The sequence below is a fragment of the Pezoporus occidentalis genome, unplaced genomic scaffold, assembly GCF_034315485.1.
Source record: "Pezoporus occidentalis ecotype Australia unplaced genomic scaffold, CSIRO_AGI_Poc_V1 ctg43, whole genome shotgun sequence".
NCBI classification, from domain to species: Eukaryota; Metazoa; Chordata; class Aves; order Psittaciformes; family Psittacidae; genus Pezoporus; species Pezoporus occidentalis.
Genome location: NW_026915758.1, coordinates 4,576,468 through 4,598,170, shown reverse-complemented (window position 1 = coordinate 4,598,170; position 21,703 = coordinate 4,576,468). Strand labels below are relative to the sequence as shown.

General features: G+C 37.9%; 1 protein-coding gene across 1 annotated transcript in view; it reads left to right on the top strand.

Annotated features, from left to right (window-relative positions):
- Positions 1-6,769: 6,769 nt before the first annotated feature.
- The window catches only part of TPO (thyroid peroxidase), a 38,675-nt gene continuing 23,741 nt past the window's right edge, over positions 6,770-21,703 (top strand). The window contains exons 1-6 of the mRNA XM_062634608.1: positions 6,770-6,898; positions 9,937-10,018; positions 11,880-12,049; positions 14,357-14,489; positions 18,779-18,908; positions 21,411-21,617. Of these exons, the coding sequence (XP_062490592.1) occupies positions 6,805-6,898; positions 9,937-10,018; positions 11,880-12,049; positions 14,357-14,489; positions 18,779-18,908; positions 21,411-21,617 (816 nt within the window). The 5' untranslated portion in view covers positions 6,770-6,804. The remainder of the gene's footprint in view (positions 6,899-9,936; positions 10,019-11,879; positions 12,050-14,356; positions 14,490-18,778; positions 18,909-21,410; positions 21,618-21,703) is intronic.

Below are 21,703 nucleotides of genomic sequence, written 5' to 3'. Positions count from 1 at the left end.
TTCCACCTGTTTCTGAGAAGAATAATTCATCTGAGAACATGATTTCAGCATCATAGACTATAATTACTATATAATGACCAAATCCTCTGATCTTACTCAAGGCAAATCATTAGCCTAACAAAAGACAAGTATTAAGAAACACTCCACCAGCCTGGGACAACTTCTTCAGGATGAGACCATAGCTAATCTGCAAAGGCAGAGACATTATTTTAGAGGACAAGCATGGTATTTGGAAAACTAGACATCAAGTTATCCAGATGGATAAATAATTTATTCAGCCACAGAGCATCACACTTCCAGATATGAGTCTGCTTGTTCCTTCTGCAAGCCTACTTTTTGCAAGAGTAAAGGTTCAAAGCTTTTCCTTCTTTGCAGACAGCCATTTAGCTATTTGCTGGCCTTCTTCAGTTTATTTCCTCATCTTTTTAACCAGTTGTTGATTATGTGACAACATTTCAAACACAGAGCCTGAGTAAAAAAAAGGAGATAGAGAAACAGACAGACAGATAGATAACCCCCCAATCTATTGTAAAAAGACTGGAATAATATCTGAATTATTCCATTACTATAGAACTATTTAGCTACCATATGTAGATGTATTTTTTCACTTATTATTTATCCTTTAAGACAGCTACATATAGCAGTTCAGCCAAGCTTCAATTCTACACATAAACCATAAAAATCAGTCCTAAGAGCTGGTCAGCTTTGTATTTTGCATTTGGCAAGCAGCAACAGTTAGTACTGAAGGAAGCCTGTAAAACAAGGACAAAAAAATTCCAGCCATTGTCAATTTGGGATGCAGAGGGTTCCTGGTGCAAATCTTCTGTCTCATATGCTTTTAGATATTTTTATTCCCTGAAATTGTCAGCACACTTCTATAAATTTTTATATGAATAATTTTTATTTTTCTATGAAATATCTATGATTTTTTTTTACCACAACTTCTTGACAGGAGCTGTTCCATGGTTTATGTGTTGTCTAAATAATGGCTTATTTTTTGCTTCTTTTTAACCTGCCACCTACTTGACCCTTAGTTCTGTACTACAGTAGACAGTGTATGATGATCAGCTATTCAGTCTCTTCATACCATTTCTGGCTTCAGAGACCCCTGCAAGGTCTTTTTTAATTAAAAAGAATAATAATAATAATAAAATGTTTCCAATAAAATGGAAATAATTCCAGAAAGAAAACCTAAGTACTTAAAGTGACTACAAGTCATAGTATTGATGTGTCCTGGGTTCAGCAGTAGCAGTTATTTTTCTCCTTCTTAGTAGTTACTGCAGCGTTGTGTTTTGGCTTTCGGCCTGGGAACAGAGCTGATAACAATGATGTTTTAGTCTGACCAAGGACATTCTGAGCCTCATGCCCTGCCAGGGAGGAGGAGAGGCCGGGAGGAAGCAGAGACAGGACACCTGACCCAAACTGACCAAAAACGTATTCCATACCACAGCACGTCATGCCTGCGATGTAACTGGGAGTTACCCGGAAGGGCTGGTGCACTGCAGGGTTGGAGGAGGTGTCGGTCGGTGCTTGGTCAGGCTGGGGGGGGGGGGGGGGGGGGGGGGGGAGTTATCGGTTGGCTGGTGGTGAGGTGATGTATTCTCTTCCCTTGTTATTTCCTTTATCATTATTATTATTGGTGGTAGCAGTAGTGATTTGTGTTATACCTTAGTTACTAAACTGCTCTTATCTCAACCCGTGGGAGTTGCATTCTTTTTGATTCTCCTCTCCGTCCCTCCGGGAGTAGGGGGAGAGCAAGAAGGGGAGGAGTGATTGAACGAGCTGTCTGGCTGGGTTTAAACCATGACACTTTTTAACCTGCCACCTACTTGACCCTTAGTTCTGTACTACAGTAGACATAATTACAGCGCATTTTTGTGAGGACACATTGCCTCTTCTGTGCTGCCAGACCCAGTCCTCAGAGTTACAGTAGCTTGAAGGCAGGCAGAGAGTATTTTATGATCATCAGCTATTCAGTCTCTTCATCCCATTTCTGGCTTCAGAGATCTCGGCAAGGTCTTTTCTAATTAAAGATAATAATAATAATAATAATAAAATGTTTCCAATAAAATGGAAATAATTCCAGAAAGAAAACCTAAGTAATTAAAGTGACTACAAGTCATGGTATTGATGAAACCCAGTTAAATTTCTCTCCTACTCAAATACTTTTCTTTCACCCTTTCCTTGCATTTTTTGACTTGGTGACACTTTGATGAAGTAACTTGGATGAGACTAATTGCTGTTGTTTGTATTATGTTAAGGTGGAACTTCAGCATAATTGCTTCTGTTGGAGTATTGTGCAGTTATATGCACTTTTTGTCTCTCCTCTTGCAAAAGAGTGTTCTTGGAATTTTAACAACCAGAAGAGATCAGAGAATATTTTTTCTATTATAGATTAGACATCCATATTAACACAATGTCCTTCATGCCATGCTAGTGCCCAGGATTGCCATTAAATACTACAAAACAGTGTAATTTGCTATCAAAAATAGCTCCTGCAGCTGCACAGATTTATCTTGGAGGTCTCTCATTCTAATCCAATGTTTGTAAGAACTGATGATGCCTCAGAGAGCCTGGTAGAGCTGCAGGCTATTACAGTACAAACATAAGAGTTGCCCTGTGTTTGTAGAAATATGGCTGTTCCCTGTACCAAACATCAGTTACAATTGCATAATATTTTAAGTATGGGATAATTTTTCTGAATACCAAAGTAGGTCTGCAGAATTTCCTATGTGTGAATAATCAGATATTCTCTCGCTTTGGGGTATTTCCTTGAACAGAATTTGTCTTTTTATCAACAACTCAAAGATTTACTTTATAGGTCTTTGACTTTTAAGAATGCAGATGCAATACTCCTCTTCATGCACAGATTCAAATCTTGGGAATATAACAAACTGAACAAGTCACTTAAAAATTATATTAATATGGTTAACTGCTAAGATTCAGTGCTGCTTTTCTTAACAGTGCTTTTTAACATAGCGACTGTTTTATACTTGTCTTGTACTCCATGTTTAGACAGTCATTAATCCATGCAGTTTCACTGCTGGATGCAAAGGTCTGGTACCCTTTGTGCAGAAGGAATAGATTAAGACAGACAGTTAACAGCAAATTTGTTCATGGGGATACATTCAGCAAGATATTCATCCAAATAATCTGCACTGACATTTAGGCAATATATGAATCTTGGATTCAGAAAATTAAGGTTGTTCTTTAACTAAATTTTGCCCTCATAACCCTCTTTCAGCAGATTTCCATAACAGGATTCTGGATGAACTCCAGTAAGAATGGGAGGACAATTGCATATGTCTGTGTCAGTCCAGTGTAATTAAGACTTCTCACATATTCTAACTAAAACTGTATTTGAGGTTCGGTGGGGAATTAAACATATATACTCTAAAATCAGGAAAATGCAAAAGAGATGTTGCCATTCAAATTTTTTATCAGAGATCAATTGTCTGCATGCAGCCACTTAAAGCCCACTGTTGACAAATACTTCAATTGCAACCAATGAGCAAAATTTGAGATCCTTATTTAAACAAAATTTGATGTAGATAGCATCTTCTTGAACTAAATCGGAAGCTTTGATTTTTGACTGTGAAACTGCAAAGGAAATCAGACCTGTTTTTTACTTTAAGAAATCCCCTGAACTCTCAGATATGAAACCTGTGATACATGTGAAATACATGAAAGCATATAGGTGAAGCTTCTTATTCTGTTAGGTGTTTGGAATGGATCTGTTTTTCTCATGCTTTGCTGCGCCACAAAGAAAATCAACCTTCCTATGTAAGGAAACAATCTTAAGAGATTTATAAATTGGAATGGCCTTAAAGAGGCATTGCATGTTTGACTTCTTGTCTGCAAGCTTTAAGCTCTCAACCAAGGAGTGTAAGCTTACTTTTCCAGTAGAGGTCTGTTTACCTTTACTCTGTGCTTACTTTTCATCCATGTCCACTCACCTTTTCAGTGAATAGGTTATAGATGGTATTCCTGAACTTAAGTTTGCTGTAATAACAACCTTGATTTTTTTCCTCCATTTCTTTCACATGCCCATAGGTTTCCTTTCACCACCATTATACCACAGAAACAAGCTTCAGTATGCTCCCTGCTACTCAACCCCTACTTATTACCTGTGGCAGAGACCAAAACCCTGATCTTTGGCTCCACCTTGTGATCTCCCTGTCGAAACCAGCAAGATTAAATTAGGGAATCCTCAGTAGTGATTCCAGCACTTATTCTGATGTGCCTGCCCATATAGAAAATGAAAAAAACACCCACTGAAACAGATTCACTAGGTCAAAATACTGACTTTAGAAGCAGGGTTGGAAGAAGAAGGGTTGGAAAGTGTAACTAAATAAAAGTGGGTAACTCAAAAGTGTGAAATAATTTAAGAGAACAAAACAAGAAGTGTTGCAAGAAAGTTGGTGGGCAATCAAAGGATTATAATCGGAGTTTAAAATGTCATTTTTGTAAAGCGCCAATGCTAGAATGCATGAAATAGGACACAAAGTTACTTTCTTGTCAAATACATTGACAGAGAGGACTAATGAAAAGTGTACCCAGAATTTTGTGTTGCTGCAGGAAGGGAACCTCAATCCATCCCACTCCTACTAGTTTGATACCAGTGCTAGCAAGGGATGCCCAGAGCCTGGAAGGGTACCACAGGTCAGCAGGAGAGCCTCTGAAGAGCAGCACAAAGGAATTCCAGCCACTCCAGCCAGTAAGTCAGCTTCATAGTGGGTCCAACTTAAATACCTCTATGCAAACGCACATAGTATCTAGAAGAAACAAGAGCAGTTAGAGATGTGTGCACCCTGCAGAGCTATGATCTTACTGACATCGTGGAGGCATGGTAGGAGGGTTCCTATAGCTGGAGTGTTAGAATAGAAGGTTACAGGCTCTTCAGGTGGGAAAGATAAGAACGGGGTTGTCACCTTCTATGTCAATGAGCAGCTGAGTTCATGAATCTCTCTCTTGGGATGGATAAGCTGCTGACTGAGAGTTTATGGGTCAGGATTAAAGGAATGGCACAGACAGGTGACATTATAGTGGGGGTCAGGTACAGGTCGCCTGACCTGAAAGACTGAGGCCCTGTATAGACAGATAGAAATGGCCTTGTTCACAAACCCTGGCCCTCACGGGGAACTTCAACCACCCCAGTGCATGTTGGAAGGTACAGAAAAATTGTATGAGTATTACATTCAGCTTTGGTGTTTCCAACATAAGAAAGTCATGGACCTGTTTGAGTATGTCCAGAAGAGGGCCACAAACAGGCTCAAAGGGCTGGAGCACTTCTCCTACGAAGACAGGCTGAGAGAGCTAGTGTTGCTCAACCTGAAGAAGAGAAAGCTCTGGGGAAACCTTAGAGCAGCCTACCAGTACCCAAAGGAATGGCCTACAAGAAATCTGGAGAGGGACTCTTTGCAAGGGCATGTAGTGACAGAACAAGGAGGAATGGCTTTAAACTGAAAGAACAGAGATCTAGATCAGATATAAGGAAGTTCTTTCCTATGAGGGTTGTGAGACACTGGCACAGTTTGGATGAAGCTTTGAACAACCTGGTCTAGTGGAAGGTGTTGAATGATCTTTAAGCTTCCTTTCAACCTGAACCATTCTATGATTCAATTTACTTCATAACATGGCAGTATTTCTTTTCTTTTTTTTTGTCTGAATATTTGTCCTTCACATTTCCATGAAGACAACTGTGATATCAGAACTGACTACATAGATAGCCCTCAGTGTCTAGCAGGACAATAATAATGAAGTCAAGCATTAATGTTAGTTTCTGCTTTGGGGGTACACAGTGTGACCAAAAAGATTTTGAAATCATTTGTACTGTTAAGGCTTGAGTGAGTACCAGTGCATAAAGCTGATAGCATAAGCTGGGCCCTTGGAAAGTACTTCTCATTCATATTTCAGAGCAGTTACTGCCATCAGTAAGGTACATAACTGTGGAAGAAAATCTCCTCAGCAGACAAAAGGTGAGACTATAAAACTTTTGCTTGTCATTTTCCAAAAGAAATTCATCATATTAACTCATGAAATGTAAAAAGAATGGCTGTTTTCATATTGAGTTTCTATGGGCAATATTGCATCCCTGAATTTTTAGAGTTGAGTTATTATTATTTATGAATAATATTATTTATTTATAAAATTATTTCATGCTGATAGATTATAGAGCTAAAGATATTTTAAGTCTTTCAATCTCCAATCAACGTATTACATGTGAAAAATGTTACCTATTGGACAGTTTATATATTTGCACTGCTGTAATAACTACCAGAAAATCCATGTACTGAAATAGAGAATGTAGCTCACATTAGCCATGTGAGCATATTCATTGTGCTTGATACTACAGTTATATATATATAGGAGTGTAGAGGAGTCTGATCGATATTTTTAGTTCTGCCAGTTTCACTATCTCATGTGCAATGACTAATTTGCAGTCAAAGCATGTTAGCGCACAGAGAAGTTTAAAATGAATGGTAAAATGTTGCTGATTTTGTAATATATAGGCAAAGTGTTGTTAATATTGTCAGAACATATTGTGTTATAAAATAAAGTGATGTATTTCCTTGGCTAGAAGTTTCTTAAAGTGAGAAAAAGTAATAAGGAAGGAAAAAAAAGAAACTGAATTACAGCTTCTAAAAATTAATATTTTGAACTTCAAAAACATAGTTGAACATGGAGCTACAAACCAAATTTTAAAGTAAATTTTACCATATGCAGGAAATTATTTATAGTATGTCTTATAATTAGAAGATGAAGGTATGTACTTTGTCAACAGTTATCTCTTCTTTCTTGTAGATGAAAATGCTCATTATTTTGGGATTTTCAGCAGCTATAGCCTTCACAGCTGTTTTCTTTTCTTTCCTTCAGCTAGGCAAAGATATCCTCTTTGGTAAGTAACGGAAAAAAATGCATGTTATTTTCTTTTGTCTACTACTACTGTTAAGCTAAAAATACACTAGCACTGCAGTTTAGCAATGGCAGTTTAGCTTAATCTCTTTTTATGTGCAAAATACACTACCTAATTTATGTGAGAATTATTCCATGGGTGTTTTGTTTTAAAATGCAGCTTCATTCACAAAGGAAAAATTTGTATGTATAATGTATCTTGATTATGTATTCTTTGGGAGTGATTTTATTTTCTTAGCGACATTCATGTCAGCTGACATGTTTACAAGCATGACTGCTAGATTTCTTTCCCAGACTGCCAATCACTACGTTCAGTCATCCTGAGCTAGACTCCTTTGCTATAGGATGTCCCACCTGGCACCCTTGTGCTGGCCCACGAGAGGACAAGTTTCCTATGGGCCCTTTTCTGGCACCCTGCAGATACCAGGTTGATTTTAGAGCATCTCAGATTGCAGTAATGCCTATGTTCAAACAATGTACTCAGCATTTTAAACATGAGAGCTATTTTATTTCTATCTGTTCTTATCTAAATTAGTTAGATCTAATAAATTAAAGATATATGAGTTACTAGATAGAATTTCAATTCTTCAGAGACCCATTTTACATTAAAGGGAGAGATGAAGAAGAATCAGGATTTCAGCCTTTAGATTATCTTAAATTATATAGCTGGATATGATTCAAAAGGGATGGTGATACGGCTCCTTAGGAAAGTTTTCACCTGAAATTAGTGTACAATTCAAATAAAATAAATTTCTATTGTAAAACAAACAAGCAAACAAAACCAACCAACCAAACAAACAAACAAAAACAATCCCCAAGTCCTTTCTTCCAATGGGAAATCTTTTTTGGACCATCACTGTGAAACAGGGAATCATATTATTCAGTAGTGGATTCTTTAGTTAGAGCTTCCACATTAATTGTTTGGAAAGACATGGCCTAAAATGAAGTTATATAGTATGTTAGTTAAAACAAAATGAATATATATGGGCTAAATAGAATGGACTAAATAAACGGAAGAGATGCACTGCATAGGTGTTTTTTTTATAGTGAGTGTCTTTTGGTCTGATGGGAACAATGCAAGATAATGTTTATGTTTATTACTGTAAGAACCACATTTTTGAGACATCGCATTGGTACCAAAATCATACTTCTCAGTAGAAAATGAAAGAGACAATGGAATTCAAGTATAGCACGTAGACCTTCTTTATTAGATCAGAGTCTGAATCACTATCACATGATGAACAATACTGTGAGCATAATATATTTCTTGGACATAAACCTCCAAAGATTATTAAAAATAATCCAATATTAATTTCTAAAATAATTAGCTGTTGTATGGCCTACAAGGATCAGTCTTGGTTTTTAACATAGTCCCAAAAAAGTTTTTAGATGTAACAGAAATCTGAAGTATAACATTAAACAAATCATTATCACACATAGGTGAAAAAGAGAAAAAACAGAAATAACTACTGCTATACTTAGATGCTGAAAAGATCTTTAGTAGAGTGGACTAGAATTTTGCCTACAAAAGATTACTCCTCATCACACATTATTGTCCCTTGAGCTGAGAGACCTATTCAAAAAACAAATCACAGAAATAGCACAACATGAACTACAGTAAAATATGTCACCTAAAATTGCACTGTATATAAATGATGAGCAATTGCACATAAATGGTTCTTAGCGATCTATTATTATTTATGAGTCATTGCCTAAGAAAAAAATGAGTGATCCCACAAAGTACAGAAATAAACTGCTGGGCTTTAAATATGACTGATTCATTTAATATAAAGCTAGATGTACACAAAAGAGGAATGATCTGTGTTCCATGATAGGACCATGAAAAATAACACAGCTGAGCTATCATTAGGTTCACATATATCTTTCCATCAAGCATATGTGGAGAAATGAGAATAAGGCTTTCATGCATTTGTCAGGTCCCAGAAGGTTTTAAAGTTTATTAATTATACCTGAAGATTGACTTGAATTCTTCATGTGGCTCAGGCCAGCTCATATTACCTGTGAGGGAGTGTCCTGCGTTTAGCAGTAGCAGTCAATTTTTCTCCTTCTTGGTAGCTGGTGCAGTGTTGTGTTTTGACTTTCAGCCTGGGAACAGTGCTGATAATACCGATGTTTTCGGTTGTTGCTAAGTGATGTTTACCCTGACTAAAGACTTTGTGAAGCTCATGCTCTGCCAGGGAGGAGGGGAAGCCAGGAGGAAGCAGAGACAGGACACTTGACACAAGCTAGACAAAGAGGTATTCCATACCACAGCACGTCATGCCTGGGGGGGGTAACTGGGAGTTACCCGGAAGAACACGGAGTCTTCTGGGTCAGACTTGTTTCTCGGTGGGTGGTATCGTATTCTCTTCCCTTGTTATTTTCTCTTATCATTGTTGTCGGTGGTGGTAGCGGTGGTGATTTGTGTTGTACACTGGTTGCTGGACTGTTCTTGTCTCAACCCGTGGGAGTTGCACTCTTTCGATTCTCCTCACCATCCCTCCAGGAGCGGAGAAGGTGAGAGCCCCCGGAGGGGGATGGACACGGGCCTCGATTTCTTCCAGCCCGGCACCACTCACTGGGAATGAGTGAACAAGCTGTCTGGCTAGGTTTAAACCGTGACAGGGAGGCTCGGATTTGTGCTATCAGTCCAAGGACATTTTAATGAAAAATCCATCTGAAACCTAACAATCTTAATTGCATATACAAAATGTTTCAGATAGACCTGTTATGTTTGGTACTACTTAACATGTGCACAGCTGGATTTATATTGGAAAAAACAGAAGGAAAGTCTAACTTTTCAAGCCAAATAAATTAGGGAAGAATTGTTTTACTACCCATACCTGATCTTTCAGAAAGATCAGAAGCCACAACATTAGTTTCATGAACACTAAAATATGGAGATCATTTTAAAAGGGAAAAATTACACATATCTTAATATTACAAACCTGTATATGTTTTAAATGTAAATTTTTGAATAACATATTCCTCTTTCTTTTCTTTTTTTCCCCTACTGAGAAGAAACTGAAGATAACTGCATTACTGAGGCTATCCAAAAGGGCTCTAGTCTAGTGGATTGTGCTGCACATTATGCACTGAAAAGGTAAAGAAAAAAAATAGTGAAGGATTTATTCAGCAAAAACCTTTCATACCAGAGAAGTTTGAGATCAGTCTGATTCTTTGAGAAAACATATGGATTATGTTTATGATCACCTGAATCAATATAACCTTGTGTGTTACCACCACATAGAATCATAGAATAGTTAGAGTTGGAAAGGACCTTAAGATCATCTAGTTCCAAGCCCCCTGCCATGGGCAAGGCCACTTCACACTAAACCTTGTCACCCAAGGCTCTGTCCAGCCTGGACTTGAACACTGTCAGGGGTTGAGCAAATTGCTCCATTAATTGGACATAAATTGGACATAATTTATATATGATATAAATTAATAAATATGTCCATTAATAATATGTCCATTAAAATTGGACATAAATTGCTCTCTTAAAATGTGAGAAAAATAAGAAATATGAAAATAAACAGGAATGTTTTTCTGATCTAAGCAGCACAGCACATTCCATTAACATGGCTCATGAAATTATAATTTTATGAACACTTTAGTTTTGAACATTAATAATCTTTTTTCTAGTGCAGAGTGAAGTGGGAGCAATTCCTATGGCATGTGTCAAACCCCTATTGCCTTAAATGGGACTGTTGAAGTGAGTTTCACATTTCTCTTTCCATCTAAACCAGAAGTAATGAAAGGATAAAGGAAAGGAAATAAAACATTTATCTTGAACTGTGGGTAGTGAACAACTTAAGGAAAGCTCCCTTGTGACTGAGTTATGCTATGAGAGTGATCTCCTTATAGGAATGAAAATGCTGCAAGATGACTAGCCAGGAGTCTAAAAAATTTAACCATTCAGCCTCAGGGATGTCTGCAACCTGTGGCCATGTCTGGAAATGGAATAGACTGGAGTGTTTTTTTCTAAGCTGCAAGAGTCAGTTTAGGACTTGGGACTTCCAGTTAAAAAGGAAGTTCTCCCTGATGCTCTTTTCTCAAGACTCCTCTGTCAATGAAAAGGCAGTGGTAAGACAATCCATGCTGAGTAAAAAAATAAATCTTATAGTGAGTCACAGAGCAGTTGAGAGAGATCTGGAAACCATCTAGGCCAGTACTATTCTCAGTCCATTTGGGCTTTGAGTATCTCCAAAGATGGAGACTTCACAGCCTTTCTGGGCAGCCTATTGCAGTATCTGACTACTCTCACAGTAAAAAGGATTTTTCATATATTTATTGTTTAAGTTTATGTTACAGAAGTTATCTCATCAAACCTGAGCTCCTTAACGTTAGAGGTAAGGCCAGGCTGTAAACTAACATATATAGCCACATAACTGTCTAACGAAGCCCTATTAAACCAATTGCCAGAACTAATATATATACCATATATAACTAGTCAGTGCAAGGCAGGTGCCTGGACAGTCTCTGACAGGAGACATGTCTCTATCATGAACTGCAATTCATGAACTCCTAAGTGCTGAAGCATTTGTGAATCTACCTGCAAAGACTGAGATTGTATTTGATATTAAATGTTGCATGAAAGCAAAACATACTCACTTCAATGTGTCTAGAGTAGGAGTCTTGTATTATCCTGAGTAAGGTCTTCCCAGCTACTTTGTTCTGCCATCTCTGTCCATCCCAACAGTTTCTGTCTCATCCTAAGGCTTCTCACAATCTTAACACTGCGTATATGCCCCATATATTCCCTTTCTTTTCCAGAATTTTCCTTGCAGAACAAGGTCACAAAGTAGCCTTCTATTCTTTCCCAGCATACTCTTCAATCAAAATATATCTTAAAATCAGAACATATCCAACACAGAAAAATAGAGCCACAAACAAGTTCTAAAATGTTATATATTAAAAAAAAAAAAACAACCTTCTGGTTTTTTTTTTTGTCTCAATTATAGAAATATCCAAGGAAGGGGAATATCAGCTCCTGCCTTGCTGCTGGCTTTCTCAAAATTTCCTCAACAAGAGAGTCAAGATATTTCCCAAGCAGCTGAAAGAATGGAAATGTCAATTCAAGTGCTGAAACAAAAGGTTTGCCAGAGGCACAAACGCTCATTGCATCCAACTGGTAAATATAGTACACTGACACTGGCAAAAACCCCTGTTGATTTTCTGAATGTTGTCTTTTAGATTAAAGTTAGGTTAGATTCATTTTTATTTTACCATTGGCAAGAGTACATATCTTGTCTGCACTCTGGGGCAAGGATGCCCTCTCTTTTGCTCCTAAAAGCACCTCGCATAATCAGTAGTTCACATTTTTCTTTGCTAGAGAGTGGGCTGTGTTCCTATAGTTGAGGAGAGCAGCACTATGCCACTGGAATCCTGTGAACTTATAATTGTATATTTATATCGCCTATAAACCAGCTTTCATGTCTGCAGTGTTTCAAGCTTCCTGTTTTCAGTGAAATATCTACCTGAGCTAGCACTTTGGGTTTAGTGCATCTGGAGCCTAGGGTCTACAGATAAAATAATACAATTTCTATCCATCTATGACATTTTCAAATAGACTTCCTCTGGACATTGATGGCCTTATTAATATCCCTCTTTCAAGAAAATATTTTCTTATTTCTAAAACTGATTTTATAATGCATTGCTGTTGCACATTTATTTCCACTTTGTTTCTATTTTAAATATTGGGGTTTTCTGTTAGATAGAGAAAGCAAGAGGGGTAGTCCAAAAAAATTCAATGATGTATAATTGTCTAAGTAAAGTAAAGTTCTTGTTGCTATTAATTACAGATTAATTTGAAGATGCCTGTTTAGTGTCTGGAAGGCTCAAAAATTCAGAAACACTGAGCTGGTTTTCTGTAATTTAATTCTGTAATTTACAGCAGCATGAACTGTATAATTATAACGTGTATTCTCTTAGTGTTATGACATTATTTTTCAAGATATGGAATCATTAGTGTTGTAGACAAATGTCAAGGTCCACAGTTTATTATATTTTTATCTTGCAGAAATGTAGCTTACTAAACTAATGGGACATCTGTAGAACTAAAAGTATACATATATGTGTGTGTGCATATATTTATATATACACAGACATTCACACACAGAGATACAATTATTTCCCTTCTGATGCAGTTTCAAAATAAAGCAGTTTATTTCAGAATTGTGGTAGGACTGGGTGACCAGTGGGGAGACAAGGGCAAGTCTTAGAATCATAGAATCATAGAATCATTAGGGTTGGAAAGGACCTTAAGATCATCAAGTTCCACCCCCCCTACCATAGGCAGGGACACCTCACACTAAACCATATCACCCAAGGCTTCGTCCAACCTGGTCTTGAGCACTGCCAGGGATGGAGCATTCACAACCTCCCTGGGCAACCCACTCCAGTGCCTCAATACCCTAACAGGAAAGAATTTCCTCCTTATATCCAATCTAAACTTCCCCTGTTTAAGTTTTAACCCGTTACCCCTTGTCCTGTCACTACAGTCCCTAATGAAGAGTCCCTCCCCAGCATCCTTGTAGCTCCCCTTCAGATACCGGAAGGCTGCTATGAGGTCTCCACGCAGCCTTCTATTCTCCAGGCTGAACAGCCCCAACTTTCTCAGCCTGTCTTCATACGGGAGGTGCTCCAGTCCCCTGATCATCCTCATGGCCCTTCTCTGGACTTGTTCCAACAGTTCCATGTTTTTTTTTTATGTTGAGGAAATCAGAACTGTACACAATACTCCAGGTGAGGTCTCACAAGAGCAGAGTAGAGGGGCAGGATCACCTCCTTCTTCCTGCTGATCACGCTCCTTTTGATGCAGCCCAGGATACGGTTGGCTTTCTGGGCTGTGAGCGCACACTGCCTGCTCATGTTCATTTTCTCATCAACCAACACCCCCGAGTCCTTCACCGCAGGGCTGCTCTGAATCTCTTCTCTGCCCAGTCTGTAGCTGTGCCTGGGATTGATCCAACCCAGGTGCAGGACCTTGCACTTGGCATGGTTAAACTTCATGAGGTTGGCATCAGCCCACCTCACAAGCGTGTCAAGGTCCCTCTGGATGGCATTCCTTCCCTCCAGCATATCAACCAAACCACACAGCTTGGTGTCATCGGCAAACTTGCTGAGGGTGCACTTAGATGCTCACACTACCATTTTCTTTCAGCATGTGATGTTTACAGTCCTTTTGAATGGCAAAAAATCTCTGAGTTCATCAAGGTTCATCTTCTTATTCTCTGCATTAGATAATAAAAACAGCTCTCTCCTTTCACCTTCTGTTTCCTCTAAGTCCCCAAGACTGCTTCCTGCAACACTTCTCTCAAAGTCCTCTTTCCTAGGAAGAAAAGAGGGGATCCTGAAGTAGTACCTGACAATGATGCCTTTTCTCCAATAGCAGCTATATAGCAGTAGAGCAAATCGCTTATTTGGTTTCTTCTTTCAGATCTTTTATCAGCTGATCTGCTTACTACAATTGCTAATATTTCTGGATGTCTGCCTTATATGTTGCCACCAAAATGTCCAGACAATTGCGTAGCTAATAAATACCGACTCATCACTGGTGCCTGCAATAACAGGTATGTAATATAAGAATTGTGCCCTGAAAACTTCTTTCTTATTCTTTAAACTCAAGAAGCGATGTTTACTTTTTTCTAGAAAAACTGGGCAGGGAGGATAACCTCAATCAGCTATATTTGGCATCCATACATCTCTAAATGAGGTGCTTTTGAAATCTCCCAGAGGAAGAACCACTTCATCTAAACTTTGGTACACTAGCATTTGCAGACAGGCTTTCCCTATAAAGGCTTCTGATATTATGTAAGGAAATTTAAATTTAAGGAGAACTGATTCTATACAGTCTTTTTCTATAAAAATTAAACAGGCTGAATAGTAACCTAGCATTTATTTTACTTTACAAGGAACAAAAAGAAAATCTCATTTTCATATTTTCCTACAACCTTAATATTTAGCAAACATGAACATAAAAATTCTGGAGAATACATTTGGTTTTATATAAATATATGTTTATTTTCTATCTGAATTACTATTATTTACTACTATTATCTTGTTACCTAATATATGTGGCAATTGTTTCCTGCAAAACCCAACATAACAGATGTAACTGTATTTTTAGAATCCTCTAATGCAATGGGGGTCTAAAACTGAGAAGGAGGGCAAGGAATACAAGGGTAAAAAATATTTATTCTCAGCAGGCTTTGGATACATATACGTAAGGTCACAAACTGAAAGGCAGACTGTAGTGTTTACAACTGAAAGACTACAGAGCTGTAAATGGAAAGTTGTTAGCGTTGCACAGTTTAATGCACTCTGCAACATAGTGAATGAACTACGTAAGTAAAATTATGTAGTTTTATTATTCCACCATTCTGGCTTTATAAGATGAATCTGTTTTGCTACATCACAAGTCATTTGCAAGGAATATTCCTGATGATAGGCTCAGCTCTTTGTTGAAAGGACACAGCCTGATATGCATTGATGTTATAAATCTAACTATGTGGATGTCCATAATTTCCCCCAGGGACTTGCAGAGTTGCTTGGAATCTGAGCTAACAGCTAGTATAATATTTTCACTGACGGCTCCATCAGGGCTTAAATACATTGGCCAAGATTCATGCAGCTGAACACAGGCACATGTCTGAAGCTCTTAATTTGCCAGCATGGCAACGGTACTCTGTCTCTCCAGAGATGGAGAGAAATTCAATCTGCTATGGGTAAGGTAAAGCTTATTTCTCTTAAATGACTCTGACAACAGTAGGATGTGAATAGGGATTTCAGCTGGGTATGACAAATATGATGCATTGAGTCTGGTTAGTCTGTAGTCACTGTGTTCTACTTTTTATACTTTTATGCTTACACCAAATTGGTGTTTAAACCCAGCACTCATATGTGGTGACATTTCAGACTCTTTAAACACCTGTTTAAGGGTGCTTAAAGGAAAAAAAAAAACAGTGAGTGTAAAACTCCATGAGCCTCTTGAAATACCTCAGGCTTTACTGAAATAAGTCAGCTTAAAAAGCCCATTATGCTATGATGTAAACAATATATTCTACAGTGTGAACCAGCTTCAAATACCTCAAACATTAAATGAAGTACCAGTCTGTACTTTTCCTTGCTTTACAGCTGCCACTTTCAGATAGAAAACATATCAGGACTTATGCTGTAATTTTTGTCACCCAGTAGGAATGTGCAACTGTTCTGTAGATCAGCAAATGCTGCAGTTTAAAACCAAAATTCACAGTGTAGTTAATTGTTTACCTATTAAAAAAGTGTATTTGAACCTATTGATCAGTTAGCATGGAAATTCTTCACAGATGTTTTACTTGGTTAGTTCACATATTTGGGACAGATCAGATAGATTACAAATTATTTATTCCACAGCTCTGAGATTAGTTTGGTTTAGTGTGAACTTCCTAGAACAAATGTGTTACAGAATAACATAAACACAGCCTTCACAGAGGATGTCAACATGACATCAGAGGTTTGCAGCAATATCATTATCCACTTTTACTAGTAACAGGTATCAAAAGATTTTACTTTTCTTTCTGCCTGAAGACATAGGTGTGTATAATAAGCAAAACAAATTCACAGAATTATTTTAAAATAAGTATAAAGGAGATAGGCATGGCCAGATAGCTATTTTTCATCATTTTTTACCCCAGATAACTAGCATTGATCTGTGTAGATTTTAGTGTGTAGTGCAATGAAAGGGGTTAAAAGGTGAAGGAGCTACAGGTGCTTAAGGAATGGAATCTCACAGTGCAATTAACCTCACCTAATCTTAGCTTTCTGAGGGGTAGTAATATGTCTACTGCAAGGCTGCAGCTTTGGCTTTTCCTAATAGTGGGAAATAGGATGGGGTGACAGGATGGCTTCTAGGAGTTGTCTGTCTCTCTGCCTTGGTGGACAGGTGCTTAGATGACTAGATTACTTTTTGTATGCCTAGTATTTGTGAAGCTACAACGCATTTTATCTGTGGCATTTTATCTGCAGCATTTCTATTTCACTGCTGTTCCATTAATCATTTCAGCAGGTGAGGACCTGATGCTTACTCTGAAGCTCTAGTACCATCAGAGTTAGGGGTATGAATATGGCTCATCTAGTAGAAGGAATGAGCAGTCCTAGCTAAATCCATTAACTATAACATGGAATTAAGATGTTCCCTTTAGGATAGCTGCTTCAATACAAGCTGTTCGGTTTAGTAGCTGGCTTATTTTTCAGAAATCTTCCATGTTTGACAGAAGTTATGTCCATGGAAGCTCACAGACTGTAAAACATGACAATATCCATTTAATAAATTGCCATATGGCAGTCATCTTTCTACCTGAAACTAGGCAGGACATTGATTGATTGATTGATTGATGGCTTGGCTTCTCGAGCAAAGATTTGGGAAGGGCTTTAACCACGTTTACTACAAGCACGCTGACCAAGGGCAAGTGAGATATCCAAATCTGGTTGGAAAAAAAAAGGCTGCTTAGGCAATCAGGAAGTGTCCGACCACGACTGTCAACTCCTGAGCTAACTTGAGCTACCCATGTGCTGGTCTGCGTACATGCAATGTTGGATCTGCAGCTTCCCATGCACCTTGTCATCTACTGTTTAGACACTCATCCGGCCATACAGACAAGCGAGAGTAACCGCAGGTTCATACCCCTGGTGTGTGCACTTGGCTGAGGAGCCACTGGCGCGAGTCTACCATCTGCGGGCTTATGACTGAACGCTTCTAAGAACCCGCCTAGACGCTTGTTGTGCTATTGCGTCACCGGTTGCTTGTGATTGACCCAGGGGCAGGACATTAAAATAGCATTTAAAATACGTAAGTCTGGATAGTGAAATGCATCTTAAATCTCCAGGTTCCTTCTAAGGAAGCCAAAACAAAACCCAAATTTTGCAATTCCACTTTTTCACAAGTGAATGAAAAGTCTCATTTCCCAAATACAGAATGTGTAGCAATCAAATTTGACTACTCTATAAAGCTGTGTGGTACCAAAACCTCATTATGTCAGCTGCCCTAGATAAAAACCTTTTTAACTCAAGCAAGATTCCAAGACATTAACATGTTTAATGCAATAATAAAAAAGCATGTGAGAAGGGTTTTACTAAAGTAGCATTCCAATGATCTGATAAAATATAAAAGCAATCAGGAGCAAAATCACTGGTTAAGCAGTTAAATTAACATTTCATTATTTTTAATTGACTGAAATAGCACTACACTGTGTGCAGTATTTTATGCAATTTCAATAAAGGCAAATCAACTGTAACTAATTTGAATGCTTTATTAAAGCATACTTCAACGTTCAAGTGTGAATTATTGTGGATAATTTAGAGTATTACTGTACCATATAGCTTGGCAAATTGAGCCACTTCAGTGTGCCAGAGATCAGTGAAGTATTAATAAAATAATTGTTCCCTCTTTAGCATCCCAATAGACATAAATGTATGTTTTAACACTCTATTTCTGCTGATTGCCTGGGAATATTTCTGGTGCTTTGTAGCTAACTTTACAATTTTAGTCAACTAGATACATTGCAAAAATTTGAGTATATCTGACTTTATAGGGTATGAGAACACTATCAGGAAATCACTGGGGCAAGTATTTCAAAGACTTCGAAAGGTGACCAACTTATATTATAAACAGAAGATAGTAACATTTCATTAGTAATTTAATTTGTTTTCCTTTAGAGTCGAACTAATGTTGGCATACATGAAGACAGTATTCGTTACCTTTTCAAAGATTACTACATGAACATCTTATTGCAATGGAGTATTACTCTGTGGCTGATGTTTATTTTATATTAATTAGATTTATTTAATTTATATCCAGGTTTGGTTTATTTTCTTTTCTCAGGGAACATCCTAGATGGGGAGCATCCAACACAGCCTTGGCTAGGTGGCTTCCACCAGCCTATGAAGATGGGCTCAGTCAACCTCGAGGATGGGATCCCAGCATCCGATACAACGGAGTCCAGCTACCCTTGGTTAGAAAATACACCATGAGATTATTTGCACTGTGGGGCAGTGCAAGGGGGCAAAGTCTGCCTTGAGGGGCAGCTCTGCCAAAAAGGAATGTGGTGGAGAGCAGATGGAGCATGAGCTTCTGGTTTGCCCCAGATGTAGGGCAGCCAGCAAACCTGGGGAGGTGATTGTTCAGCATAGAGAAAAGGTGGTGTAGGGGGGACATAATTACAGCCCTCTTATGCAGAAAAGGGTGTTACAGAGAAGAGGGGGGTCTTCGGTGGGGTGCACACCAACATGGCAAGAGGCAACAGTCGCTAATTGCTCCAGAAATTTTGTCTGATACAAGAAAAAAAATTTGTTGTGAGAGTAATTAAATGTTGGAATAGGCTGCCTAGACAACTGCTGGGATATCCCTTATGGAAAATACCCAAGACCTGACTTGCTGGGGCTCTGAAAATGTAATCTCTGCTTTCAACCGAAAGCTGCACCATGAGGTCTTCACCAGCCTAGACTTTCCAGTGATCTTATGATTCTTTGTTTTAATAATGGTGCTTTTATTCAGGGAAGGAGGATGGGCAAAACAGGGTTGGGTGTTAAATAAATATAAAGCAGATAGGCATGCTAGCATGCATATCTATGTACACATGTATACCATTTCTCCTACGTCAGTGTACCCTAACTTAACAAGTATTACTGTCAAATCATAACATATATTTTTATGTTGATTTCACCCACATTACCAGGCTAAGAAATTATTGCAAAATTTGTGGATTTTAGCAGCTCATATACTTAAAAAGTAGGAGAGCTGCAACAGAGGAAACTTTGAACAAAAAATGTTTGCATAGAGGACTGGGTGAAAAATTCCCCACTGTAGTGTACAGTGATTTGGGCTGGATTTTCTATTTCTAGTTTGTCATCATGGCTTTAAAACCTGACTTTTAATAGACCCAGAATTTTGTTATTTTAACCACCATATATTTAATAAAGGATAAGCAAGAGAATTTAGTGTTAATGTCACCTGCAACTCATGATATTAATTAAATAACAGTGTCTCTAAGCTGCAAAATTTAGCACTTAAAGATGAAAGCCTGACATTTACACACATAAATTTCCAGTAGATTGTACAAGCTGTCTTTTTCTAGATTTGTTAGGGTACATACTTATGAAGTAAGACACACTAAAACAAAACTATATGACCATACCAAATCTGATCATATCTGACCATCAGCAAAGTTCTCTGCTTTATTTTGAAGTAAGATAGGATAAAACTAGTGCAATAGATGGTTTTCCTCATTTATGTAATTGTCTTTTGTTGTACTTTTAGCTAGCCAAATATATCCTTTAAAAAGCAACATGAAAATGATAAGAAGGTGAGAGATAAGTGTGAGGATTACTATAAAGCAATATTAGAACACAGCATAGCTGTGCAAGTTAATGGCAATAAGAAAATCTTACTAACTGCAAGAAAAAAAAGTTTGTGCTTTGTGGTCACCAAAGATATTAAGATACTGATATAAAGACTTATTCCTGATGAGGTGTGTATATCACTGCTCTTGACTATTTCAATATAAAGTCTGATGTTCCTAACAAGTCCCATATTACCTCTTGTCTCTACCAATTCTGTTTAACAGCACCTGCCTTATACATTCATTATATAGCCCTTGTATTCATTGCACGCTCTTTGGCTCTCTTTTATGTGCTTTCCTCTCGGTTGCTTGACTTCTAAGGCAGCTGCTGTATGCAAGGGAATATTTTGCATCATGAGGGAGGAATCTGTGAGTAATATTTCCCTAATCATTGCAAACTGACTCCTGATTTTGCTTTAATGGTTTTGTTTGGTTATTAGTATAGGCTGGACATGTAGCATAGGTGCCTTCATATGTTCCCCCTCAGAACATCTGTATCTCTATTCAGCTTTCACAGAAGTGTCTCAGAAATATGTTTTGGCTTCTCCTTGCCAGGGAAAATGAAGCAGAGCTCTCAGCTACCACATATTTGCAACCCGCTTGTCTCCTGTGCTGCATAAGCTGCTCCATTTAAGTACAGAGCAGCCCAGAGCCTCTGTGTATCCACAGTGATTTGAGGTTGCCCAGCAAAGAGAATCCATTTGTTAAAGGAGCAGAAAACAGAACAAAAAGAAAGAAAATTTGGGCAGTCTAAAAGAAATGTGTGGTTTTCAAAATTCTCTGGAAAGGAACAGATCAAAGATACACTGCTCATTTGGAATATATAGAGAAAAACTCAGCTGAAACATCTTTGAACCTCCTTGTGGCACTGGAATCTCAGCTCCTGAACAGAAATAAGTCTGTCAGAGGTTGGGGTTATTCTCATTGTTGTTTTTTTTTCAGTTTTGTCTTTGGGCAAAGCATTAAAAGTACTCTACAATATAAAATATTCTAAGGCAAAAAATAATAATAACAATAAAAAGATAGCTTTTATACTTTACCCTCTTTTTTGTATTTTAGCATTTTCTAAGAAGTAAATACTGCTTGGCACCCAAGGTAAATTTGTTCTTTTCCCAGGTTCGTGAAGTGACAAAAACAATCATTCACGCGTCTAATGAGGCTGTTACTGAAGATAACATGTACTCTGATATTATTATGGTATGGGGACAATACATAGACCATGACATTGCATTCACGCCCCAAAGCACAAGTAGAACCACCTTCCTAAACGGAATGGAATGCCAGACAACATGCGAAAAACAAAACCCATGTTTTCCAATAAAGGTAAGATTCTAAATTAATTTCTTCAAGATAAATTTAAGGCTTTAAAGAGGTGAGTAAAGTAAAACACATTAGTGATACACATACAC